This window comes from Gekko japonicus, unplaced genomic scaffold (assembly GCF_001447785.1).
Source record: "Gekko japonicus isolate JY-2015 unplaced genomic scaffold, Gekko_japonicus_V1.1 scaffold1054, whole genome shotgun sequence".
Classification (NCBI taxonomy): Eukaryota; Metazoa; Chordata; class Lepidosauria; order Squamata; family Gekkonidae; genus Gekko; species Gekko japonicus.
In genome coordinates this window covers 298,519-322,479 of record NW_015170307.1, presented here as the reverse complement: position 1 = coordinate 322,479, position 23,961 = coordinate 298,519, and the positions used below count along the sequence as shown (strand labels likewise).

The 23,961-nt window shown below is 45.5% G+C and overlaps 1 protein-coding gene across 1 annotated transcript in view; it reads left to right on the top strand.

Annotated features, from left to right (window-relative positions):
- The window catches only part of SAMD12 (sterile alpha motif domain containing 12), a 344,079-nt gene that overhangs the window by 92,270 nt on the left and 227,848 nt on the right, over positions 1 to 23,961 (top strand). The window contains exon 3 of the mRNA XM_015417983.1: positions 2,027 to 2,156. Coding sequence (XP_015273469.1) covers positions 2,027 to 2,156 — 130 coding nt within the window. The remainder of the gene's footprint in view (positions 1 to 2,026; positions 2,157 to 23,961) is intronic.

Below are 23,961 nucleotides of genomic sequence, written 5' to 3'. Positions count from 1 at the left end.
AAATTCTGTTTGTTTCATCAAAGGACTTAAATTGTATGCTACCATCTAACTGCAGAACTGGAGACTAAATATTATGTCTCCTCAGTTTTCCGCTTTGAACAAGCTAGATCGTTTGTTTCCCTTGTTCAGTTACGTCAATAGTAGTCAACCTTTCAAGGCTCAGGACTCACCTGTAGCATCAAAGCAATAATAGCACAGGCCTCACCAAGCTGCAAGCATGTGACAGGAAGTCCTGTGACATCAGAGTAACATGTCAGGTGGAGGAGGACCTAGAACGATAGCATCATTAGTGGGGGATTGAAGCTCTGTGCTGAAAGTCATTGGTAGACTGGGAGGTATGGGTGGGGGAGGAGAAAGAGGTCAAAAGGAGGCTTTTCTGGGGAGGAGGGCTATCTCAGCCTGCCGGTGCATAAAAGAATCCTCTCCACCACTGAGTGACCTTGCTTCATTGCTTCCGAGCATACCTTTAGAAGCGGTAGGAGGTGTGGTGCCCTTGCTGTCTACATATGTACACCAAAAAGCAACCCAAATAATGGCATCTGTAGGTGGGTTTGCAACAAAGCTGGCAGGGTTCCATGACCCATCTGAGGGTCTCGATTAGGGTTGCCAACATCCAGGCAGGGTCTGGAGATCTAACAAGTGATCTCCAGATGACAGAGATCAGTTCTGATGGAGAAAATGGCTGCTTTGGAGGGTGCAGCTCTCTTGATTGTCCTTCTCGGGTCACTCTCTTCTCTGCCCTTGCACCCGGATGGCTTCTGTCGCCCGCTTTTCCTCCTTAGAAGACTCTTTCCTCCAGGCCCGTACCCAGGATTTTGTGGTTTGCGGGGCAAAAGTTTTTCTGGTGGGGCTGCCATTATTTTTATGTCAGCTCCAATATGCCCCCAAGCCCCATCACCAGCGGCCACCCCCGCCCTCCCCTCCTGAAAGATTTAAAGGGCCCTTCATCTGATCGGTGGGGAGCATGTGGCCCGCTGATCAGCTGGAGGGCCCTTTAGATCCTGCAGGAGGGAGGAAGAGAGGTGTGTGCCATCCCCCACTTCTTCTCAAAAGCATTTAAAGGATCCCTTTAAATGCTTTTGAGAAGAAGCAGAGGGCTGTGCGTGCAGGCCCCCCCATTCATCTCAAAAAAATCTTGTGGGGCTGGCCCTTTAAGAAAGGAGGCGGCGCCTCCAATAGCCCCATTGTAGCTATGGGCCAGCTTTCCTCAGAACTCTGTTCCCCCCTCAAGACTCTCTTTTCCCCTCAGGACTCTCCTTTGGTTCCCTCTCAGGAACAAAATACCTCTCTCCCCAAACTCCAATAGAGGGCCAAGCCCACAGTTGGTCATATTGCTCTTTCCTTTCCTGTTCTGGAAAGTGAGGGAGCTGCTCACGAGTTCTTCAGATCGCTCAGTCAGTGACCCCCGAGCCATCAGAAGTGTCAAGGACTCCATATCCATAAAACTCTTATGAATAGCTGGTGCCAAAGTCGTTATGGGTTCTGAGAGGGCTGGGTTTTGCCCTCCAGGTGAATGTCTGGAGATTATAGTTGTCCGCCCTGCCAGTGCAGAAATTAGCCAACCCTGCTCTTCACTGAATATTTTTGGCAGAGACTCAGGATATTAATGTAGCTGTCATTAGACCCTGAAAGGCTGAATGTTCAGGATCTGTTGTTGGGGAAAACATCATCACATTTGCTTTCCAGCTTAAAGAGCCTTAATTAAGATGACATTCCACGTCCCGTGATTATCCAAATTGTTGCCCGAGTTACCTTTGATGATATTTTCCCACCTGTCACTAAACTCTGAAATATGCCCGATACCCCGAGCTTGTAAGTGCTGATTTATTAATTGCAAGCCATATGGAAATGTGTCAGAGTAATATCCCCTTCGTTATTGACTACTTTGTGCGAAGTGGAACGCCTGCAGGTGGAAAGCCTGCATGGAACATCCTGGTACAAAGTGATGCCTTGAATACTTGAGAGCGTATCAGGCCTAACCAAATAACTGCTTTCAATGCTGTTTCCTTGTTCTCTGTCTTTCCAGTCTAACATTGTGAAACTGACCAAGCCGGTAGCACTGTGGACCCAGCTGGATGTGTGCAAGTGGCTGAAGAAACATTGCCCAAATCAGTATCAAATCTACAGTGAGTCATTCAAACAGCATGACATAACTGGTAAAGTATGCAATATCAGACATAGTTTTTGCTTTAGAATCTCTGTGTTTGAGCCCTCTTCCCCTTGCAGTCCTGTATCAACGGACAAGTTTGATAAAGTGCATATTGAATTATTTGTCAGTTTTGGAGCCGTGAGAGATCAGGAAGGAAGAAACAGGAAATGCAGCAAACATCATTTGGAGGGATCATTCCTGGGAAGTGTACAGCAAGAGAGTCTTACTGCAATTAAAGGATCGCGGTTTTATTTGTTTTGTTGTTTTTAATAATGCAGGCCTACCGTGAAGATCTGCCTAAAAGGAAGCATATAGACAAAAGAAATCAGTGAATTCTGAACTAATGGGACTGTGGCTCTGAGAAATTAAGAAGCCAGTGGTAAAACACAAAAGCAGAATGTCCTGGGTTCATTCTCCAGTATCTTTAGTTAAATTGGTTGGTCACTGTTTGAGACAGGATGCTGGACTACATGGACCGCTGGTCAGGTCCAGTAGGGATCTTCTTAGGATTTGGGGTACCAAAAGGTGAGGAAGGCCTGTTTGTTCCTGAGACTTTGGATAGCCACTTCCAGGCAACATAGACAATACTGAATTAGATAGACCCTTGGTCTGTATAAGGGAGCTCCTGTATGTTCATACAACCATGCCAGAGGGCAGGAGCAGCACAGAACGTAATGGGACTCCACTGTTCCCTTCCATTCTACAGAACCGTCTGGTGTTACTTTCTGCACCATTTATATTCAGCTGATAAGTCACTGCACCTTTTGGGCACCAGCTTTATTGTCATTTTGTTGTATGTACTACTTTGTGGGGAAAGAGGCGGAGAGCGGAAAACCAGAAAAACAGTTGGGGGGGGGGGGAGAGATGCAAAATATCTCTTGCATACTCCGTTGGTTGGGTTGGATCCAGAATGGATTTTCCATGAGTGGAATGGAACTTTCCTGCCTTCCCCCTTCCCATTGCAGGCAGCCCATTGATCTCCAACCAGTGCTGCTTCTGAGGGACAGGGGACCCTGAGTGATGACATGAGGGTCGGTCTGCAGCCAAAACAGGCTGATCTCGTCAGATCTCGGAAGCTAAGCAGGGTCGGCGCTGGTCAGTATTTGGATGGGAGACCACCAAGGAGTACCAGGGTCATGATGCAGAGATAGGCAGAGGCAAACCACCTCTGCATATCTCTTGCCTGGCTATTGGTCAGTCTTGCTCAGTATTGCCTGCTCTGACTGCTTTCCAGGGTATCCAGCGAAGGGAGTCTCTCCCGGTGCCCGATGTCTGGTTTTCTTTTCAGTTACTAGCAAAAAGATTGAAATTACAGTATCTAATAGATTGCAACTTAAGAGAAATCCAAAACAACAAACAGGATTCACTGAACGTCAAGCATGTAGCAAAGAGCTAAAATAAATAATATCCGTATTGCAAACGAGTGTTCATAAAGTTAATGAAGGGATATCAAATCTATTGAAAAGCTTCAACGTGTTCTCTATGACTGCTGGAATGAAATTGGGTTGTGTGGGAGGCTACTCTTAGAACAGAAAGCCCCGAAAAGTCACACTGCTGCTAAAAGAACAGTCTTACAGATCTCGGAATCCTGACCTGATGCTGGGAATTCTCGCAACCTCACAGTTGCAAAGATGACAGTATATCGGGTCTTCTTGCTGTCTGGGATTTAATAAATTATTTTAAACAGGTTATAAGATGGATTCTTCACCTACAGCTTATTTTTAAAAAATCCCTTCTGCTGGATAAGTATTTAATATCAGAGCTTCTAATTGTGCAGACTAACAAATGCAAAACCAAACATCTCAACAGAGATCTCATGTAAATGCGTAACAGTGGACTTAAATAAAGTTCTACATGTGTGTTGTTCATGCTGAATGCAAATTTTAAATGGTTGGGTGTTTGCTGGTGCCCAAGGTAGCTTGAGCCAAGTGAGAGAATCCACACTCACATGCACCGGAAAGTTTGAGGAGAGGGGCTTTCTGATTTTGGTCAGAATGTGTAGGAAGTACAGAAGCAGGAGGAGACAGCCTCATACTGCTTCTAATTGAAAGGGGGCAGGAGTGAAGTGACAGATCACTTGGAGATGGACCATTGCTCAATGGTAGAACATCTGCATAAGAACATAAAAGAAGCCAATGTTGGATCGAGCCAATGGCCCACCCAGTCCAACACTCTGTCACACAGTGGCCAAAAATACCAGGTGCCATCAGGAGGTCCAGCAGTGGGGCCAGGACACTAGAAGCCCTCACACTGTTGCCCCCGCCCAAGCACCAAGAATACAGAGCATCACTGGCCCCAGACCAAGAGTTCCTATCTATTTGTTGTTGTTGTTCAGTCGCACAGTCGAGTCCGACTCTTCGCGACCCCATGGACGAGCTCTCTCCAGGCCTTCCGGTCTTCTGCCGTCCTCTGAAGTTGGCTCAACTTCATGTTCGTTGCATCGATGACACTGTCTAACCATCTCATCCTTTGCCGTCCCCGTCTTCTTTGACCTTCAATCTTTCCAAGCATCAGGGTCTTCTCCAGTGAGTGCTCCCTTCTCATTTGGTGGCCAAAGTATTTGAGCTTCAGTTTCATTATCTGGCCTTCCAGGGGCCTATCTATACCTTGTGGGTAATAGCCAGGGCTCTAGTCGGGGGGGAGCTCTCAGGTACGGAGCTCCGGAAGAGAACCTCTAGGGGGCGGGGCGGTCACGTGGTGAAGCCCCGCCCCCTTCTTTACCCCGCCCTCTGCTTCGATCCTCATTCCGTTTGGGAATGAGGATGAAGCAGGAGGGTAAGTAGCCGGGCCTTCTGACACACTTCCGGTGATGTCAGGGGGTGTGGCCTTCTGTCACTTCCGGTGATGTCAGGGGGCGTGGCATATGCAAATAAGTTATGCTAATGAGTTATGCTAATGAGCTCCGGTAGCTCTTTTTCTACAACAAGACCCCTGGTAATAGCCACTGATGGACCTTTGCTCCATATGCAGAAGGCTCCAGGTTTTTGTTTTACTGGAGATGCCAGATGGACCCTGTGTATGCCAAACAGCTACTCTACCACTGAACCATAGCCCCTCCCTATAATATGGATCACTGGAAGCCACTTCAAAGAATTAACCTGCATGGTGACCCAAATACTCCTAGTTAAGGGATAACTAGCAGCTCCTTTCTGGGCAGCTACATTACCGGGTACGCACAGTTGTTACATATACACCAGCATTCCTGTTGAGTGTGAACAAGAGGCACCTGGCTTTAAAAAAGCTGTGCACGCACACTTCCAGGATCCTGGCCTAATTAGGCATGCGGCAGTGTACAAATTGCAGATCAAATGCCCAAATGTAGAACTTTCTTTATCAACCAGTCTTCTTCTGGGAGGTGAGCCAGTTCACATATTCAGCAGCAAGCCATCAACCATTGAGTATGTATGAACGGACTACTCCAATTTTATTAGCAGAAAGAGAAATGAAGGTTGCTTTTGCTGGCCTTCCCTTTGGTGATGCTCTAGAGACATGTAATAATTTTCGGTTCCTCAAGGGGGAGCTTGCACACAAATTTACTGAACTAATTTTTTAAAAAATTGTGTGTGTTGTGCACGCATTGTGTTTTTTGTTTGGGTCACTCTGTAATGAGATCCTGCCTTAGAGAATGAATTGCAATTATTCAGAGAGCTGTAATTTAATACTGCAGATGTGTTTTATCCCCATACATGTCAAAATGTTTGAGTTCCAAGAGACAGGGCTTGTTGTTCTGGCCATCGCAGCTATATTTGTGTAGATTTCTCTCCCCCCTGCCTCCTTTTGTTTTAAACCATGTTTAAAAGCATTATTGTCTAGTCTGAAGTTTCTCTGGGTGGAGAAACTAGCTTCTTTCTCATCTTTGTGTGTGTGTGTGTGTGTGTGTGTGTGTGTGTGTGTGTGAGAGAGAGAGAGAGAGAGAGAGAGAGAGAGAGAGAGAGAGAGAGAGTATGTGTGAGAGTTTTCCCTTATTAAACAAAATTTCAAATACTAACAGAGGGGGGAAAGATTATCCTCATAACAACCAGAAATGGAAGCTTCCTCCTACCTTTTGTTAGGACCAACTTAAAATGACACATATCCGTGTGCAGGCTTTTGAGTTCCCTAGACCTTTTCATCAGGCTGTATGTTTAAGGTAGGAAAGGCAGATGGGTGGGAGGAGAAAAAAGATGCCTCAGACTGTGACCTCAAGACCTCCTCTTCTCAGAATTCTCTATAAGATGCAGGTATGCAGATTTTAAGGGCCACGGTGGCTCAGAGGTTAAGATGCTGAGCTGCAGACTGAAAGGTCTGTAGTTCAGCAGTTCGATACCCTACTGCCGCATGACGCAGTGAGCTCCCATCTCTGGCCCCAGCTCCTGCCAACCCAGCAGTTCGAAAGCAAGAAACTGCAAGTAGATAAATAGGTACCGCTTCGGTGGGAAGGTAACAGCATTCTGTGCGCCTTGACTATTATCCAGTAAGAGAATCACTCTATAATACTCATATCACACCAAAGAATCTATTTAAATATGTAACAGAGGACTACATCCAAATCAGGGTATCACAACTCAATTGTGTAGCAATCAAGATCCAAAAATCAATCCAATCAAGAGCCAAAAATTAATCAATCCAAAATCAATTCAATCTTTAATCTGGATGTATGAAGACCAGTGAAGACGAGGCAAAGACTCTGGATTATCCTATGCTTCGTTTTGTGTCAACTTCTTCAAATCACGGACGCTAAGTGTAGTTACAATAGGCAGCCTCACTGCAAGTAGTATTATTCTTACAGTGTGCCTTTCTGCAGTTCTTATAATGACTTACAATGCTCCTAATCTCTCACTTCCTATGGAACTAATCCTTGAATTATAATAGTTGGCTGAGCATCGGAAGGAAGGAAGGAAGGAAGGAAGGAAGGAAAGAAAGAAAGAGAGCCAGTTTGGTGTAGTGGTTAAGTGTGCAGACTCTAATCTGGGAGAATTGGGTTTGATCCCCCACTCCTCCACTCGCAGTTGCTGGATGACCTCGGGCAAGCCATAGTTCTGTCAGAGTTGTTCTTGAAAAGAGCAGTTTCTGTCAGAGCTCTCTCAGCCCCACCTACCTCACAGGGTGTCTGTTCTGGGGTGGGGAAGGGAAAGGAGTTTGTAAGCCGCTCTGAGACTCTGAGTGAAGGGCAGGGTATAAATCCAGTCTCCTCCTCCTCTTCTTCTTCTATTTTATTATAATCTTCATTATTTAGCATCATTTTGGCATGATATTACAATTCTTGTGGTTACCCTATTATACTGTGATACACACACACACACACACCCGTTGTGGACTCATTACATCACACCAGCTCCGGTTGCCTGCATAACATAAGCACATTTTAGTTCTTGGGCCAAGTGCAAGAGGACAGGATTTAGTCTATGGGATGGAAGTTCCGTACCTGTTTTTAGAGTTAACACTGCTCCAGACCTGAAAAGCAAAGGAGGTGTTTTGCTGATCACAACTAAAAATATCTCTCCTTGGAGGAGCCAGATCCTTAAAATAGTTACACAGGACAGCATTCTTTGGAAAGTCCAAAGCAGCCTGGGCTCTACTTCTAAAATATTGTGTCAGAATGTCTTTTGCATACCGGATAATTGTCCACTGGAGTGCAGCTAGAATTAACTTGCTGAAGGACCTTGATGACCCCGGTTGGACTGATCTTGTCAGATTTCAGAACCTAAGCAGGCTCTGCCCTGGTTAGTACTTAGATGGGAGGCCACCAAGGAATTCTAAGGTCACTACACAGAGGCAGGCAATAGAAAACTGACTCTGTTATCCCTTGCCTTGAAAACCCTACAAGGTCGCCATCAGTTGGCTGCAACTTGAAGGAATTTTCCTCCACCAGGTCCCCAAATTACCATTTCTTCTGTTCCCATTTCATAAATGCATGAATATGTTTGAGAACCAACATAGAGTTTCAGCACAAAGCAACAATGCCCTTCTTTTTATTTTCCTGCATACTTACAAAATTGCCAATAAAGAAAAAGGCAAAAAAAAGAAGAAGAAGAAGCCATATTGATTTTCTGCATCCACCCTCAGGATCGTAGAGGAAACCTGCCATTTAGAAAGCGGGTGATCTCGAAACACAGCCCCTTTCAAGCTGTTTCAGACCATGCCCCTTCCCCAAAAGAATCAATAGCTGTTGGGGTGGGGGGAAGAAGTCAGCTCTCAGATATGATAACTGGATGTAACAAGATCAGCAAAAAGATTATGAGCATATTGGCGGAGTTAAATCTGGAGGGATTCTCTTTCCATTTCAGTCTTTAGCACCTTTTTTAAAGAACATTTAACGTTCTAATGAAGTTATTTTAAGGTGCATTTGTACACTTGGTACAGGGTACTGTTTGAGAGTCACAGGCTCGCTCTCGTTGGAACTCATTATTCAAACTCATCCTTGATATTATCTTCTGATCTCCCCCTCCCCCACTTTCTTACAGGAGTTTTAATGAAATCAAGGTTACTTCAATAGGAATTAAGCCATCAAGCGCATAAACCGAAAGCCTCACACGTGGTAACTTAATGCTCATTTTGCTTGCTAAGATTTAATTCTACAAGATCTGGTATTTGAAGTGGAGATGAGACAAAAGAGACAAGAGTCAGTCGTTAGCTTCGACTTTATTTGGAAATGCTACTTAGCCAGTTTCTCAAGGAGCGTAACTACGGGTAGGGTCGGTGTTATTCCACCCCACCCCGCAAATAACCTGTCAGAGATGGGAGCTTTGTGGACAGAATTTAATTTCTCTCCAGCAGGCAGTACAGACCCAACCTTTTGGAATTTGATCTGCTCCACGATCAATAGTTATGGATGATTTGTGTTCTGTAGGAGGCCCTGCTGGAGCCAGACAAATATGAACTCATCATGACCGTGGCAATTAATATGACAGAAAGTGTAAGGGAGAGGCCTCTGCAGACCAGTTAATTGGGGACTGTATCGCTTGAACCAGGACCTCGGCCCCAGAAGGTGCAGGACTCTTTCTTCCACAACCCTGCCCCACCTTGGAATGAGAGTCCTACAAGCATGCCTGCCTCCTCTAGTTTATTGATTGATTGATTGACTTCATTTATACCCTGCCTTCCTCCCCGATGGGGACCTAAAGCAGCTTACAGTGTTCTCCCCTTCGCCATTCCGTCCTCTCGGTCATTAGCTGTCAAAGGAGTCCAAGGCTGAACCCCCTGGGTCCCCAGGGTTGTTGTACACAAGTAACCAGCCCCTTCTTTATATTGAAAATGATAAGAAATCTTATTTTATTTCTGTCAAAACAAAAGGCTTAATCGACAGGCAACACAACGCTCTGAAGTCACACAGCAAAAAAACAAGCAAAGCTAGCTTAACTATCTAATATGTTTTCAAGACCTGCATTAGATGGCACAAACCTTAAGTCCAAGAGTCAGAGGCCACAACTTATGTGTCCTCTACGTTGCTGTCTATTTCAATATAAGCGTATCATAGTCCGGGCCTTCAGTTCATCCTAATCCTCGCTAGCCGCCTTTCTCCAAGCTCTTAGCTCAATTATATTTTTTGGGCCAAGCCACCTCAGGTGACAGGGCCACCCAATCAGCACACGTTCTTGCTGGAACCCTCTAGAAAATTACCTCATGACCCCTGATTCTTCCCCTCCCATCTTGTGGGCCGCAGGTTCTCGTAAGAAGCTGATTACCACATTCTAGCTCTGGGCTTGAAGTTGATAAGAGCTATGGAGGCCAAGAGACCAATTAGCAACACCTGCAGAATGGAACAAACCCACTAGCATTCACATGAACCCTTGAAGGGGGGGGTCAGGGGTGCTTTGCCTCACAGAAGCTGATTGGGTGGTCTGGCTGTGCTTTAGATCAGGTGTGCACACCTGCTGCTTTTTGCTCTGCCCCTCCCTAAGTTTTCACCAGTCACCTGCAGGTTTCCTTGCCCATCTTTGGCCTGTGTGCCCTTAGCTTCCTTTATCCAGTTGAATTACTTCTATCCTGGCTTGTCCCTGAGGACCAAACAAGGCCATAGTGCTTCCCCAAGCCTGCCACAGGGACAAGGTGCCATTTTAGAACCTTTGTTTCTTTTAACTTTTAAAATTGCTGTGGGGGCCCAGTCCTGTTGGGGACTATGGTTCAGGGGATGAGGGGTTCCTGCCCCCCCCCCACTGTGGTGTTATCAAGAGCTGAATTTCAATGGGCTTAGACTGGAGAAACTCTACATACGTGCGCATGAAGCTGCCTTATATTGAATCAGATCCTTGGTCCATCAGGATCAGTATTGTCTAGTCAGACTGGCAGCAGCTCTCCAGGGTCTCCGGTAGAGGTCTTTCATGTCACCTGCTGAAGATCCTTTTCACCAGAGATGCAGGGGACTGAACCTGGGACCTTCTGCATGCCAAGCAGATGCTCTACCACTGAGCCATCGCCCTTTATTCCTCTATAGGATTATACTGTTACTCTTGCTGCTTGCCAGAAGCAGGAGCTGTTGACTTTCTCTCTCTCCTGCATTTCAGCACCACCACCACAAGTGACCACAGGACAGTACCTACTTGGCTGGGGTCGGGTCCTCTAAAAATGCTGACTCCAGCCAGGCCCCTCAGTTTCATTTATTGACTCAGTTACTTCATTTATAGTCCACCTTTCTTGCTGAGACTCAAGGCAGGTTACACCATTAAAAACAACACAGTAACAACCATATAAAACGGTATCATAAATACAACATAACGGTATAATGTGTTCAAATAATGTAAGACAGGTGACTAGCAAAATTTGCAAACGAGGCACTAAAAAGTGGAATAGTGTGTATATACGCGGGACAAAGCAATGGCAGTTACCTAAAGCACACAATCTTATTCCCTAGTTTAAAATGTTTACACAGCCTTCAGGCACCTAAAGACTTCCTGATTCACCTTGCTCAAGTACAGGCAGGAGAGCCTTTGTGTGTTTGTGTGTGTGTGTGTGTGTGTGTGTAAATGTTTCTGTGACAGTAGCCAGGATCCTGCTTATAGACTCCATGAGTGGAAGGATTTCTCTTTGTGGAAGTGTGATTTCCCCACCTCACCCCTCTTGCAGCAGCCCAAAATGCTCCACTCAGTGCTGCTCTTGGAGGAAGGGAATCCCCAGCAGTAGTTTGTGAGGATCCAATGTCTGCCGCAGGAGGGAAGAACCAGTGACAGTTGCTCCCCTTGGGCTCCCGTCTCCCTCGGGTGGAAGTTTTAGGTGTTTTAGATCCTTACGAACTACCTTTTGTTCCAGACAGAGGGGAACAAACAAGCTCAGTCAGAGCTCAGTCAATTTCTCTTATCATGAGGTGACATATCAACCTTCTGGCTCAAGTAATTGTAGGTGGGGCAGCCACATGGGAAGACTCAACACATAGTGGCCGAGTTCTGACAAGTGGGAAATTTCTCCAGTTTGGTCCCAAGGAACTGCACAGCCCTCAGAACCCAGAAGTTTCTTCTGTTCTGGCCATTTTGGGGCTAGCTCAGGGATTGTCCATATCTGATGGCCATGATTTGGAAAGTCCTCTGGGGCACGATGGAGAACATAGATCCTTCCAAATTTAGAGTCCAATGGCACCTTTAAGACCAACAAAGGTTTATTCAAGTTATGGGCTTTTGTGTGCACGCACACTTTATCAAATAAGTTAGAATGGCAGGCAAGGTTCAAGATTCGCGCACACGAAAACGCACACCTTGAATAAACCTTTGTTGGTCTTAAAGGTGCCATTGGACTCTAAATTTCTTGTACTGCTTCAGACCAACATGGCTGACCAACTGGATAAATCCTTCCAGTAGAGCATTGCATAGTTTGTGATTTCATGTCCCTTTTGGACTTTTCTGGGAAATTCTCTGCTTTGAGACTAGAAAATCGCACCTCCAGGGAGTAACCAGAAAGACCTCCATTTTGTTTTGGTTGCCAATGGTTTATTTCACTGAAAAGTAAGTTTGAGTCCAGTGGCACCTTTAAGACCAACAAAGCTTAATTCTGGGTATTCTTATACCCAGAATTAAACTTTTTTCATCTTAAAGGTGCCACTGGACTCAAACTTTGTTCGGTTGCTTCAGACCAACATGGCTACCCACCTGAATCTATCTTCATTGAAAAGAGTACCCTTTTATTCATAGATTTCTTCTTGATTCAGAGACCCATGACTTAGGCTCAGTGCTCAGGCAGAAAAGCATTTCTCTCATGAAAACTCCCAAGAAAGCAGGGATTAAGTTTTCATCTCTTAACGACCGCACTTCACCTCTTCTGACACATGAAATTCCACAGCTAGCAAATGTTCAGGTGCTTTAACTGATGTATTGCTGACAACCACCAATCTGTTTGATAAGGGAAACCCTATAAACAAAAAGCAAGTCCTGAAAAACTCCGAGGGAGAAAAGCAGGCATTCTTCACCTGTCAGTGGAAAGAAAGACGTGTGATTTTAGAATTTGTGTCATTTTAGATGAAAAGGCCAGAAGGCAGAAGCAGACAACAATCACGGGGGAAAGGGTGAAAAATCATCAGCATAATTTTCTGTAAATGCTGTCAAGGTTTTTTTGGGGGGAAAACTCTTATGCATTCAGTATTTTTTTTAACTTGATAAATTTTGAGATAGGGCTTATTTCAAATTGCTCCGTGTGGTACAGTCCTCCGTGCCCCAAGTGCATTGAGCCAGTGTGGTGTAGCAGTCAGACTGTCCAGCTAGGACAAAGCCCCGAAGGGACTCATTTCCACTCAGACATGAAGATGCCTTTGGCCTCGCTGCTCTTTCTTATCCCCGTCTATTTATTTGTTACATTTTTATCCCACCCTTTCTGTAAAAGAGTACAGGGTACTGTACATTATTTCCTTTCCTCCATTTTATCTTTTCTCTGCACACCACACCCTCAATACAAATCCGGCTCACACATGCCTGGTAAGTGTTGAACATTAGCAAATGTCTCTCTGCCCAACCTGGATGTGCCCCCCTCCAGGAAGATGTAACATGTAGTTTGGCCCTGGAGGGAGTAGTGATTCAGGAATCCCCCCCCCCGTTCAAATTTCATCTTTGCCACCAACTCACTAATGCCCTGTATGGCCTGGGACCAACATACCTGAGGGACGGCCTTCTCCCAACATACCTGAGGGACGGCTTTGGTTGCTCCTGCTAGACGTGTGGCAACCTGAGAAAGGTCTTTCTTGGTTGTGGCACCAAAACTTTGAAACTCCTTTTTCAAGGAGATTTGTCTGTCTCCCTGTATTGGTGGCATTCACCAGTGGGTGGAGGCTTTTTTTGTTTGGTTTGGTTTAACCCCCTCCCCAAAAAAAGGATTATTGGCCCTCCTCCCTGGTTCTGATGTTGCATGTTTATGTGTTTTATTAAATTAGTTTATAATTTTAAATGTTTTTAATTCTTCAGATGTTCTCATGCCTGCTGCCTTGGGGACCTTGATCAGCTGGAAAGGCGGCATGAAAATGTTTTAACTAAATGTGATAATACATATTTGTTATCAGTTCTTAGAAATATATCCTATTCTCACAGCTTTGAGGCAGGTCTGGGGCACAAGGGAACTCAGATATATATAAGGGAAATGTCCCAGGTACTCTGGGATGTTTCATGTTTCTCCTTGGTCTCTCAGAGAGACCACAAACACATGTACAAATCGTAGCTCATACTCCAAAAGGTAACGTGAAGGAAGGCAAAAAACTTGCCAACTCCAGGTTAGGAAATACCTGCAGTTTTGGGGGTTGGAGCTTGGGGAGGGCAAGGTTTGAGGAAGGAGTGAGCTTAGAGGGGTATAATGCAATAGAGTCCACCCTCCAAAGTAGCCATTTCCTCTAAGAGAACTAGGGTTGCCAACCTCCAGGCGGGGGTGGAGAGCACCCAGAATTACAATGGCTCTCCAGATGATGTAATTTTCAAATAAGAAAACACATGGTTTCTTCTTGTCCCCCCTCCTCCCTGCTCTTTAGCTGTAATATGCTTTGAGCTTCCTATATTTAAATAAAAAGTACATAATCTTGAACAGCAGGATCTCATATTTTAAATTCGTTCTGGAAAGAACAACAAATCCTTCAATCATCATCCAAAGACTCAACATTCCTATGTTATCAGATATGAATATAACAGACCTTCCAGTCTATTTATGTCTATATTTGTTACAGCCCAAACACTTGTATACTGCTGTATCCGGCCTGATGTTTACTTCATTTTCCAGTTTGTTCCCAATGATGTTTTGGCAGCTGTCAAAGAATTAGAAGCAAATTCTGAATGTTGTATGTACATTAGATCTTGTAGACATTCTGCCTGAGCCGAGTCCTACCTGACTTGCATCCAGATCTATACCCTTTCAAATAAGATTTCAACTTGTCAATATTCTTTCTGTTTTTGATTTCCCTGTATTATAATCAAAAGTATTGATATGTAAATAATGTATAAGCCTTGCTCAATGATAATTGCTAATTTCAGCTGTGACAGTGTTATCATGGAAAGAGCACCGTTATTATCCTGCTATGGGTGTATTCACAGAGTTCTATGAGCTCAGTCGAGAACTTCGTTCAGTTGAGTGTGGATTTAGACCTTGGGAATACATCAACAAGGAGACCCTGAATTGGGTGGAAATGTGGTGTGTGTGTGTGTTAAGTGCCATCAAGTCACTTCTGATTTGTGGTGACCCTATCAATTAATGACCTCCAAAATATCCTATAATTAACAGCCTTGCTCAGGTCTTCCAAACCGAGGGCCATGGCTCCCTTGATGGAGTCAATCCATCTCATGTTGGGTCTCCTTCTTCTCCTGCTACCTTCATTTTTCCTGGCATTGTTGTTTTTCCCCAGTGAGTCTTCTCTTCTCATAACATAACCAAAGTACGATAGCCTCAGTTTAGTCATTTTGGCCTCTAGAGAGAGTTCAGGCTTCATTTGATCTAGAACTCACTTACTTGTCTTTTTGGTGGTCTACGGTAACCGTAAAACTCTCCTCCAACACCACATTTCAAATCAGTCAACATTCTTCCTGTCAGCTTTCTTCACTGTCCAACTTTCACATCTAAACATAGTGGTGGGGAATACTGTGTCATGAATTAACTTGATCTTGGTCAACCCAGCAACACATCCTTACACTTAAGGATCTTTCCTAACTCCTTCATGGCTGCCCTTCCCGGTCTCAGTCGTCTGATTTCTTGGTGGCAGTCTCCCTTTTGGTTGATGATGGCCCCAAAGAATATAAAATCTTTAACAATTTCAGTTTCTATCATCATTGTTGTTCAGTCGCACAGGTCGAGTCCGACTCTTTGCGACCCCATGGTTTCTCAAGAGACATGTGAGGTGGTCTGGTCCTCCCATCTCTTTAAGGACCTGCCATAGTTTGTTGTGATCCACACAGTCAAAGGCTTTAGCATAGTCAATGAAGCAGAAGTAGATGTTTTTCTGGTACTCTCTTGCTTTCTCCATAATCCAGCGAATGTTGGAAATTTGATCTCTAGTTCCTCTACCTCTTCGAAACCCAGCTTGTACTTCTGGCAGTTCTCTATCCACGTACTGTTGAAGCCTAGCTTGTAGGATCTTGAGCATGACCTTGCTAGCATGTGATATGAGTGCAATTGTGCAATAGTTTGAACATTCCTTGGCATTGCCCTTCTTTGGGATTGGAATGTATACTGACCTTTTCCAATCCTGAGGCCACTGTTGCGTTTTCCAAATTTGCTGGCAAATGGAGTGCAGAACTTTAACAGCATCATCTTCTAAGACTTTGAATAGCTCAGCTGGAATACCATCACCTCCACTAGCTTTGTTGTTAGCAATGCTTTCTAAGGCCCATTTAACTTCACATTCCAGGATGTCTGGCTCGAGGTCAGTGATTATACCGTCGTGGTTGTCAAGGACATCGAGGTCTTTCTTGTATAGTTCTTCTGTGTATTCTTGCCATCTTTTCCTAATCTCTTCTGCTTCTGTTAGGTCCCTACCGTTTTTGTCCTTTATCATGGCCAGCTTTGCATGGAACGCTCCCTTGATTTCTCCAATTTTCTTGAAGAGATCTCTAGTCCTTCCCATTCTATTGTTTTCTTCTATTACTTTGCACTGTTCATTCAGGAAGGCCTCCTTATCTCTCCTTGCTGTTCTCTGGAAATCTGCATTCAGTTGGGTAAATCTTTCCTTTTCGCCTTTGCCTTTCGCTTTCCTTCTTTCCTCTGCTATTTGTAAAGCCTCATCAGAAAGCCACTTTGCTTTCTTACATTTCTTTTTCTTTGGGATGGTGGTGATTGCTGCCTCCTGTACAATGTCACGAACCTCCGTCCATAGTTCTTCAGGCACTCTATCTATCAAATCCAGACCCTTGAATCTATTCTTCACCTCTACTGTATATTCATCAGGGATGCGATCTAGGTCAAACCTGAATGGCCTCGTGGTTTTCCCAATTTTCTTCAGTTTAAGTCTGAATTTTGCAATGAGTAGCTCATGATCTGAACCACAGTCAGCTCCAGGTCTTGTTTTTACTGACTGGATAGAGCTTCTCCATCTTTGACTGCAAATTATATAGTCAATCTGATTTCGGTGTTGCCCATCTGGTGATGTCCATGTGTAGAGTCGCCTCTTAGGTTGTTGGAAAAGGGTGTTCGCTATGACCAGTGTGTTCTCTTGACAAAACTCTGTTAACCTTTGCCCTGCTTCATTTTGCTTTCCAAGGCCAAACTTGTCTGTTATTCCAGTTACCTTTTGACTTCCTACTTTAGCATTCCAGTCCCCTATGATGATGAGGACATCATTTTTTGGTGTTAGTTCTAGGAGGTGTTGTAGGTCTTCATAGAACCGGTCCACTTCAGCCTCTTCTGCATCAGTGGTTGGGGCATAGACTTGGATTACTGTGATGTTGAATGGTTTGCCTTGGAATCGGACAGAAATCATTCTGTCATTTTTGAGATTGTATCCCAGTACTGCCTTTTGCACTCTCTTGTTGACTATAAAGGCCACACCATTTTTTCTACGAGATTCCTGGCCACAGTAGTAGATATAATGGTCTTCTGAGTTAAATTCGCCCATTCCTGTCCACTTTAGTTCACTGATTCCTAGGATATCGATGTTCAGTCTTGCCATCTCATTTTTGACCACGTCAAGCTTACCTTGATTCATAGATCTTACATTCCAGGTTCCTATGTAGTATTGTTCTTTGCAGCATCGGACTTTCCTTTCGATAAAACCCTGCATGAACACCTGGGAACAAAATGTAGGCTACACAATAAAAACGCAAGAATGGGAAAAAATGTGGGAAACGAAAAAATTAGTAAGAGCCACACCATACAAAGAGAATATCCTAAAAATGTTTTACAGGTGGCACTGGTCACCGGATAAAATAACAAAATGTTATAAAAATGTCTCGGATACATGCTGGAGATGTAATAATAACGTAGGAACATACTATCATATCTGGTGGAGGTGTGACAAAATAGTAAAATTTTGGAAAATGGTAAAATATTTGATAAAAGAAATTGTAGGAATAGATCTGCAGCTTAAACCGGAAAGTTACTTGCTTAATATCTTGCCAGATATAGTAAATACAGATGATAAATGTATTGTGTTATATATCCTCACGTTAAGCAGAATTCTGATAGCGAAAAAATGGAAATCAGATTTACTACCTAAAAAAGAAGAAATAATGGAAAAAATATTCGAAATAGCAGAAATGGACAGATTAAATATGATATTAGCAGAGAGAGATGATAACGCTTATAAGAAAAGATGGTTTAAAGTGTATAAATGGTTTGAAAAAAATGTAGAATGAACACTCCGAAACTGATTTGTACAATGGGAATGTACTTGGATTTTTATTTTTTGTTTGTTTGTTTGTTGGAAAAAGTATAAATAAATTCTTTAAAAAAAAAAAAAGAAAGAAAGAAAATCTACAGCAGCTAATCTTCTGATTTAATTTCAACCCATTGGTTCTGGTCCAACCTTCTGGGGCAACAGAAAGCAACTCCGTACTATCCTCTATATGACGGCCCTTCAAGTACTTGAAGATGGTTATCATATCACCTCTCAGTCATCTCCTCTCCAGGCTAAACATACCCAGTTCCTTCAGCCTTTCCTCATAGGACTTGGTCTCCAGACCCCTCACCAGCAGAACAGAGGGGCAACATTCTGCTTTTCACAAAGAGTCTGAACTACCACAAACTGCCCCCCCTTTTGGAGAAGTTTGTTGTGGTTTGTCAGTTCAGGAACCTTGGTTTGTGAACGCTGAACTGCCCAAAATTCATCAGCTGGTTTGTTCCCATCCCTACGGCTTTCTACTTGATGCCTAATGAACATTAATGTATGTACCACAAGGCTAGACAATGGGTTGGGGTTCACATTGAATGGAGTACTGTCGCCAAGATGGACTTTTCTTTCATAGCTAGTCACCTAACCTCAGAAAGGTGAAGGCCACTAAGAGCAAGGCTTGCTGATCAGCATCTTAATAACTTTGCACTTATCACTGGAAGAAGAAGAAGAAAGGGGAGGAGGAGGGGGAGGGAGAGGAGGAGGAGGGGATTGGATTGGATTTATACCCCACCCTTCACTACCCAAAGGAGTCTCAGAGTGGCTTACAAACTCCTTTCCCTTCCCCTCCCCACAACAGACACCCCGTGAGTTAGGTGGGGCTGAGAGAACTCTGACACAAAATGCTCTTTTTCAAGGACAGCTGTGCCAGAGCTGGTGACTGACCCAAGGTCACATCAGCAGGTGCAAGTGGAGGAGTGGGGAATCAAACCCAGTTCTCCCAGATTAGAGTCCACGCACTTAAGAGCCAGTTTGCCAGTTTGCCAGCCGTGCACTTAAGAGCCAGTTTGGTGTAGTGGTTAAGTGTGTGGACTCTAATCTGGGAGAACTGGGTTTGATTCCCCACTCCTCCACTTGCACCTGCTGATGTGACCTTGGGTCAGTCACCAGCTCTGGCACAGCTGTCCTTGAAAAAGAGCAGTTTGTGTCAGAGTTCTCTCAGCCCCACCTAACTCACGGGGTGTCTGTTGTGGGGAGGGGAAGGGAAAGGCGTTTGTAAGCCGCTCTGAGACGCCAAGTGAAGGGCGGGGTATAAATCCACTCTCCTCCTCCTCCTCTTCTTCTTCTTCTGCTTCTTCTTCTTCTTCTCTACACCAAACTGTACCATCCTGTTGATTGTACTTGACTTATAACATGCAATTCTCTTCTTCTGTTTCTCCATGCCTACTACCCCTCTGCATATCACACCTAATCCAATCACGCCTGCTATTGCCATTCAGCATCTGAAATCACTCTACTCGCCACTTATAAGGACAGATGGACTCACATTCCAGCTGTATCTGAAGAAGTGAGCAGTGACTCACGAAACCTCCTACCCTGCCACAAATGTTATTAGTCTTCAAGGTGCTACTGGTCTCTTGCGCTTTTCTACTGCTACTCAGGCTCATAGCCATGGGGGGCTGGCAAGGACGGTGCCCCCATGCATGTACCCTGCCCTCTCAGGGATCATGCTAACCCATTGCATTGGCGGCATCATCTGCTGCTCTGTTGCTGCCCCGGCCACCTTTGGCCGCTGTGTTGTAGATGGAGGCCAAGCAGGAGGGCTAAGGTGAAGCGGGAGGGACAGAACGGCACAGCCTTGCTGGGTCTTCCTACTTTGACAGCCATCTTTGGCTGCAGAAGCAGGAAGACTCAGCAAGGCCACACCTCTCCCTCCTGCTGGCTCACTCTCTCTCTGGCTCGCTCGGGCTGATGTGCTGCGGAGGCACCTGCTGCTTTCTTGGGAGATAGATGGTCGAGATGTGCATTCCCCCCCCCCATCCTCCTCCTTCCGCTGCTGAGTGTCCCGACTCCCTCCCAGTTTGGTGTAGTGGTTAAGTGCGCGGACTCTAAACTGGGAGAACCAGGTTTGATTCCCCACTCCTCCACTTGCACCTGGCTGGGTGACCTTGGGCAAGCCGTAGTTCTCATAAGAGCTGTCCTTGAAAAAGAGCAGTTTCTGTCAAGAGCTCTCTCAGCCCCACCTACCTCACAGGGTGTCTGTTGTGGGGAGGGGGAGGGAAAGGAGTTTGTAAGCCACTCTGAGACACCTTTGGGTAGTGAAGGGTGGGGTATAAATCCAATTTCCTCCTCCTCCTCCATCCCCGCTGGCGGTTACTGCCCCCTCTTTGTCCCCCCCGGAAAAATTTCTGGCTACAGGCCTGCTGCTACTCAACCTAGTAGACGACTTTCTACACGGTGTTTAAGATTTCAGCAGCCTTGTTTTTTACCACTTCTTTCTGCTTCCCCCCCAAAAAAGTTTACAAACCAGGTGGGAAGTTATAACAAATAAACAAATAAATAAAATAAAGGAAGGAAACCGACCCGATTTAATTCTTTTTTCTAAATCTCATTATGGTTGAAGGCTGATTTAAGTTGTTTATATGTAATGCGGGATTAAGAATGTGCAATTAAGGATATCGCTGAATATCCCCGAGGATACCTAATTGCCTTAGCATAAATAAATATATGCCTATGAACAGAGAATAGAAGCTATTTTGTTGATGCAGAGTTTTGGAGAGAGAAAAATCTACAAAAGGCTTTGTAATTACAATTGTGAAAATTTAATAAGCAAGTTATAATTTTAATAAAATCACGGTCTGATTGAAGCCTGTTAGCCACCTGTGGCTTGGCATCTTCCATGTTTATGCAAATGAGATACAAATAGATGAGTTGGCTTACTTGCATGTAACGAGCAAGCGCACATTTTTGGGAAGCCCATGGGATGTTAAGTGCATGGACTGTAATCTGGGACTGTAATCTGGGAGAACTGGGTTTGATTCCTCACTCCTCCATTTGCAGCTGCTGGATGACCTTGGGCAAGCCATAGTTCTAGCACAGCTGTTCTTGAAAAAAGAGCCGTTTCTGTCAGAGCTCTCTCAGCCCCACCTACCTCACAGGGTGTCTGTTGTGGGGAGGGGGAGGGAAAGGAGTTTGTAAGCCTCTCTGAGACTCCTCTAGGTAGCTTCTATAGTTGCAAAGTTATTTACAATGCAATTCTAAACAATTACACCCTCCTAAAACCAGTTCCTTCAATGTACCTAGAAGGGTTTGACTCTGTTTAGGATTGCACTGTTTAGTGTAGTGGTTAAGTGTGCGGACTCTAATCTGGGAGAACCGGGTTTGATTCCCCACTCCTCCACATGCACCTGCTGGTGTGACCTTGGGCAAGCCCTAGTTCTTTCAGAGCTGTTCTGTCAAGAGCTCTCTCAGGGCGTCTGTTGTGGGGAGGGGAAGGGAAAGGAGATTGTAAGACGCTCTGAGACTCTGAGTGGAGGGTGGGGTATAAATCCAATCCCCTCCTCCTCCTCCTCTTCCTCCTCCTTTGATACTTATTTATTTCAATTATGTCCTGTCCTTCTCACAATACAAGAACCCGTGGGCACTCCATGAAACTGCAGAGCGGTCGGGTTAGAACGGATAAAAGGAAGTACTTCTTCACCCAAAGAGTGATTAACACATGGAATTCACTGCCACAGGAAGTGGTGGCGGCTACAAACATGGACGGCTTCAAAAGGGAATTAGATAAGCATATGGAGCAGAGGTCCATCAGTGGCTATTAGCCACAAGGTATAGATAGGGGCTCTGGGGCAAGTGATGCTCTGTCTTCTTGGTGCTTGGGGGGGGGGTCAACAGTGGGAGGGCTTCTAATGTCCTGGCCCCACTGGTGGACCTCCTGATGGCACTGGTATTTCTGGCCACTGTGTGACACAGAGTGTTGGACTGGATGGGCCTTTGGCCTGATCCAACATTGGCGTCTCTTATGTTCTTATGTTTTATCCCCAGAACAACCCTGAGGTCGGTTCGGCTTAGAGAGACAGGGGCCGAAGGTCACCCAGCAAACTTCCATGGCAGAGTGGGGATTTGAACCTGGTTCTTTCCAGATCCTAGTCCCACACACTAACCACTACTCCATGCTGGCTCTTGGATACCAGAGTGGGTGCCCACCCTGAGACAGTAACTCACAGCATTCTTCCTTGTTTCTCTAGAGAGCGGAGGGACCTGCTGGTAACTGAACAGCATCAAAACTATGGAGGCGAAGGACTAATTTTCCAGAGGTGGGGGATTGCGGGGTGGTGGTGGGGCCCTCTTTCTGCTGCACAGCAGTTTCCTGCCATCCTTAACCCTACAGTAAGGCTGCTTTTAATTTTCCATTTCTATTAACATCAATTATTAACCTCATGAATATTAACTGGCAACCTCAATTTAGTATTTTTAATATTATTTAGTAAATTGAAAGAAGGGGGGAACAGAGAACCTGTGGAGTCGTGGAGAAATTGCTTCGTGAACTTCTGCTGCCTGAAAATTAAGTTTGCATTTGTTTAGAGCTGGGAGGGAGGGTAGAACTTGGCATGCGTGAGACTAGCAGTGCAATTCTAGGCAAAGTCACACCCTTCTAGCCCATTGACTTCTGTTTAGGATTGTGCTGTTCAGCCTGGCTCACTCGTGCGGGCGGGGGAGGGTAGTAGGACAACGAGGGGGCGAGGCCCCGGATGGATTGCACCATTTGAGACCGTAAGGGGTGGGTTTCAGCTTTGACTGTCCCTCCACATAAAAGACTCAATGGAAATAGCAAACATAGCGCAGCCCGGTGAAAGGTGATACCTGCTCTCTTTGCCTGCTGCGCCATTTGTTTGTTTCTGACATGGAGGACCCTTCCAAAACGTGGTCCTCCGCCTGCAGTGCACCTCCTTCTCTTGTAGGAGAGAATTAAGTTTGCACTTGTTTTGTATCTCAGACGATCTTAAACCCGGGGTCCGTGGATCTTGTGCAGACTGTGAACAGTGCCTAACTGATCAACTCTGGTCCCCTAGTGACCGCCAGCTGCTACTGGGTCAAATCATGTGGGATGGGTACAATTGCCATCCTCCCATTTTTACAACTGGTCTTGAGACTGCGGAGATCAGTTCCCTTTGGAGAAAACGGCTGCATTGGAGAGTGGGCTCTCTGGCACTGTACCCCACCGAGGTCCCTCCCCTCCCCAGATCCTGCCTTCTCCAGGCTCCGCCCCCAAAATCTCCCAAGTATTTCCCAGCACAGGGCTGGCAGCCCTTGGGATGGCCGCTTTCCTCCCATCAAGAGCAGAGTGGTTAAGAGCGTGGACTCCAATCTGGGAGAGCCGTGTTTGATTCCCCACTCCTCCACATGCAGCTGCTGGAGTGGCCTTGGGTCAGTCACAGCTCTCAGACTGAGAGCCAGTTTGGTGTAGTGGTTAAGTGCGCGGACTCTAATCTAGGAGAACCGGGTTTGATTCCCCACTCCTCCACTTGCACCTGGCTGGATGACCTTGGGCAAGCCGTGGCTCTGATAAGAGCTGTTCTTGAAAAAGAGCAGTTTCTGTCAAGCGCTCTCTCAGCCCCACCTACCTCACAGGGTGTCTGTTGTGGGGAGGGGAAGGGAAAGGAGTTTGTTAGCCGCTCTGAGACACCTTTGGGTAGTGATGGGCGGGGTATAAATCCAATCTCTTCTTCTTCTCTCTCAGAGCTGTCCTTGAAAGAGCTCTCTCAGTCCCACCTACCTCACAGGGTGTCTGTTGTGGGGAAAAGAACGGAAGGAGATTGTAAGCTGCTCTGAGGCTCTGAATGAAGAGTGGGGTATAAATCCAATCTCCTCCCCCTCCTCCTCCTCTTCTTCTTACCCCCCCCCCCCCGCAAGGCAGCATAGAAGATCAGTGTGTGTGAGAGTAATGGAGTAAAGACCCATGGAAAGAGGAACCTGCAGTAAGATTTTTTTGATGGCTAACCTCACAGCTGCGGTGGCTCAAGTGGTTAAGACGCTGAACTGCAGGCTGTGGAAGGTCGGTAGTTCAGCAGTTCGAGACCCGGGTGTGCCGCATGACGGAGTGAGCTCCCGTCTCTGGTTC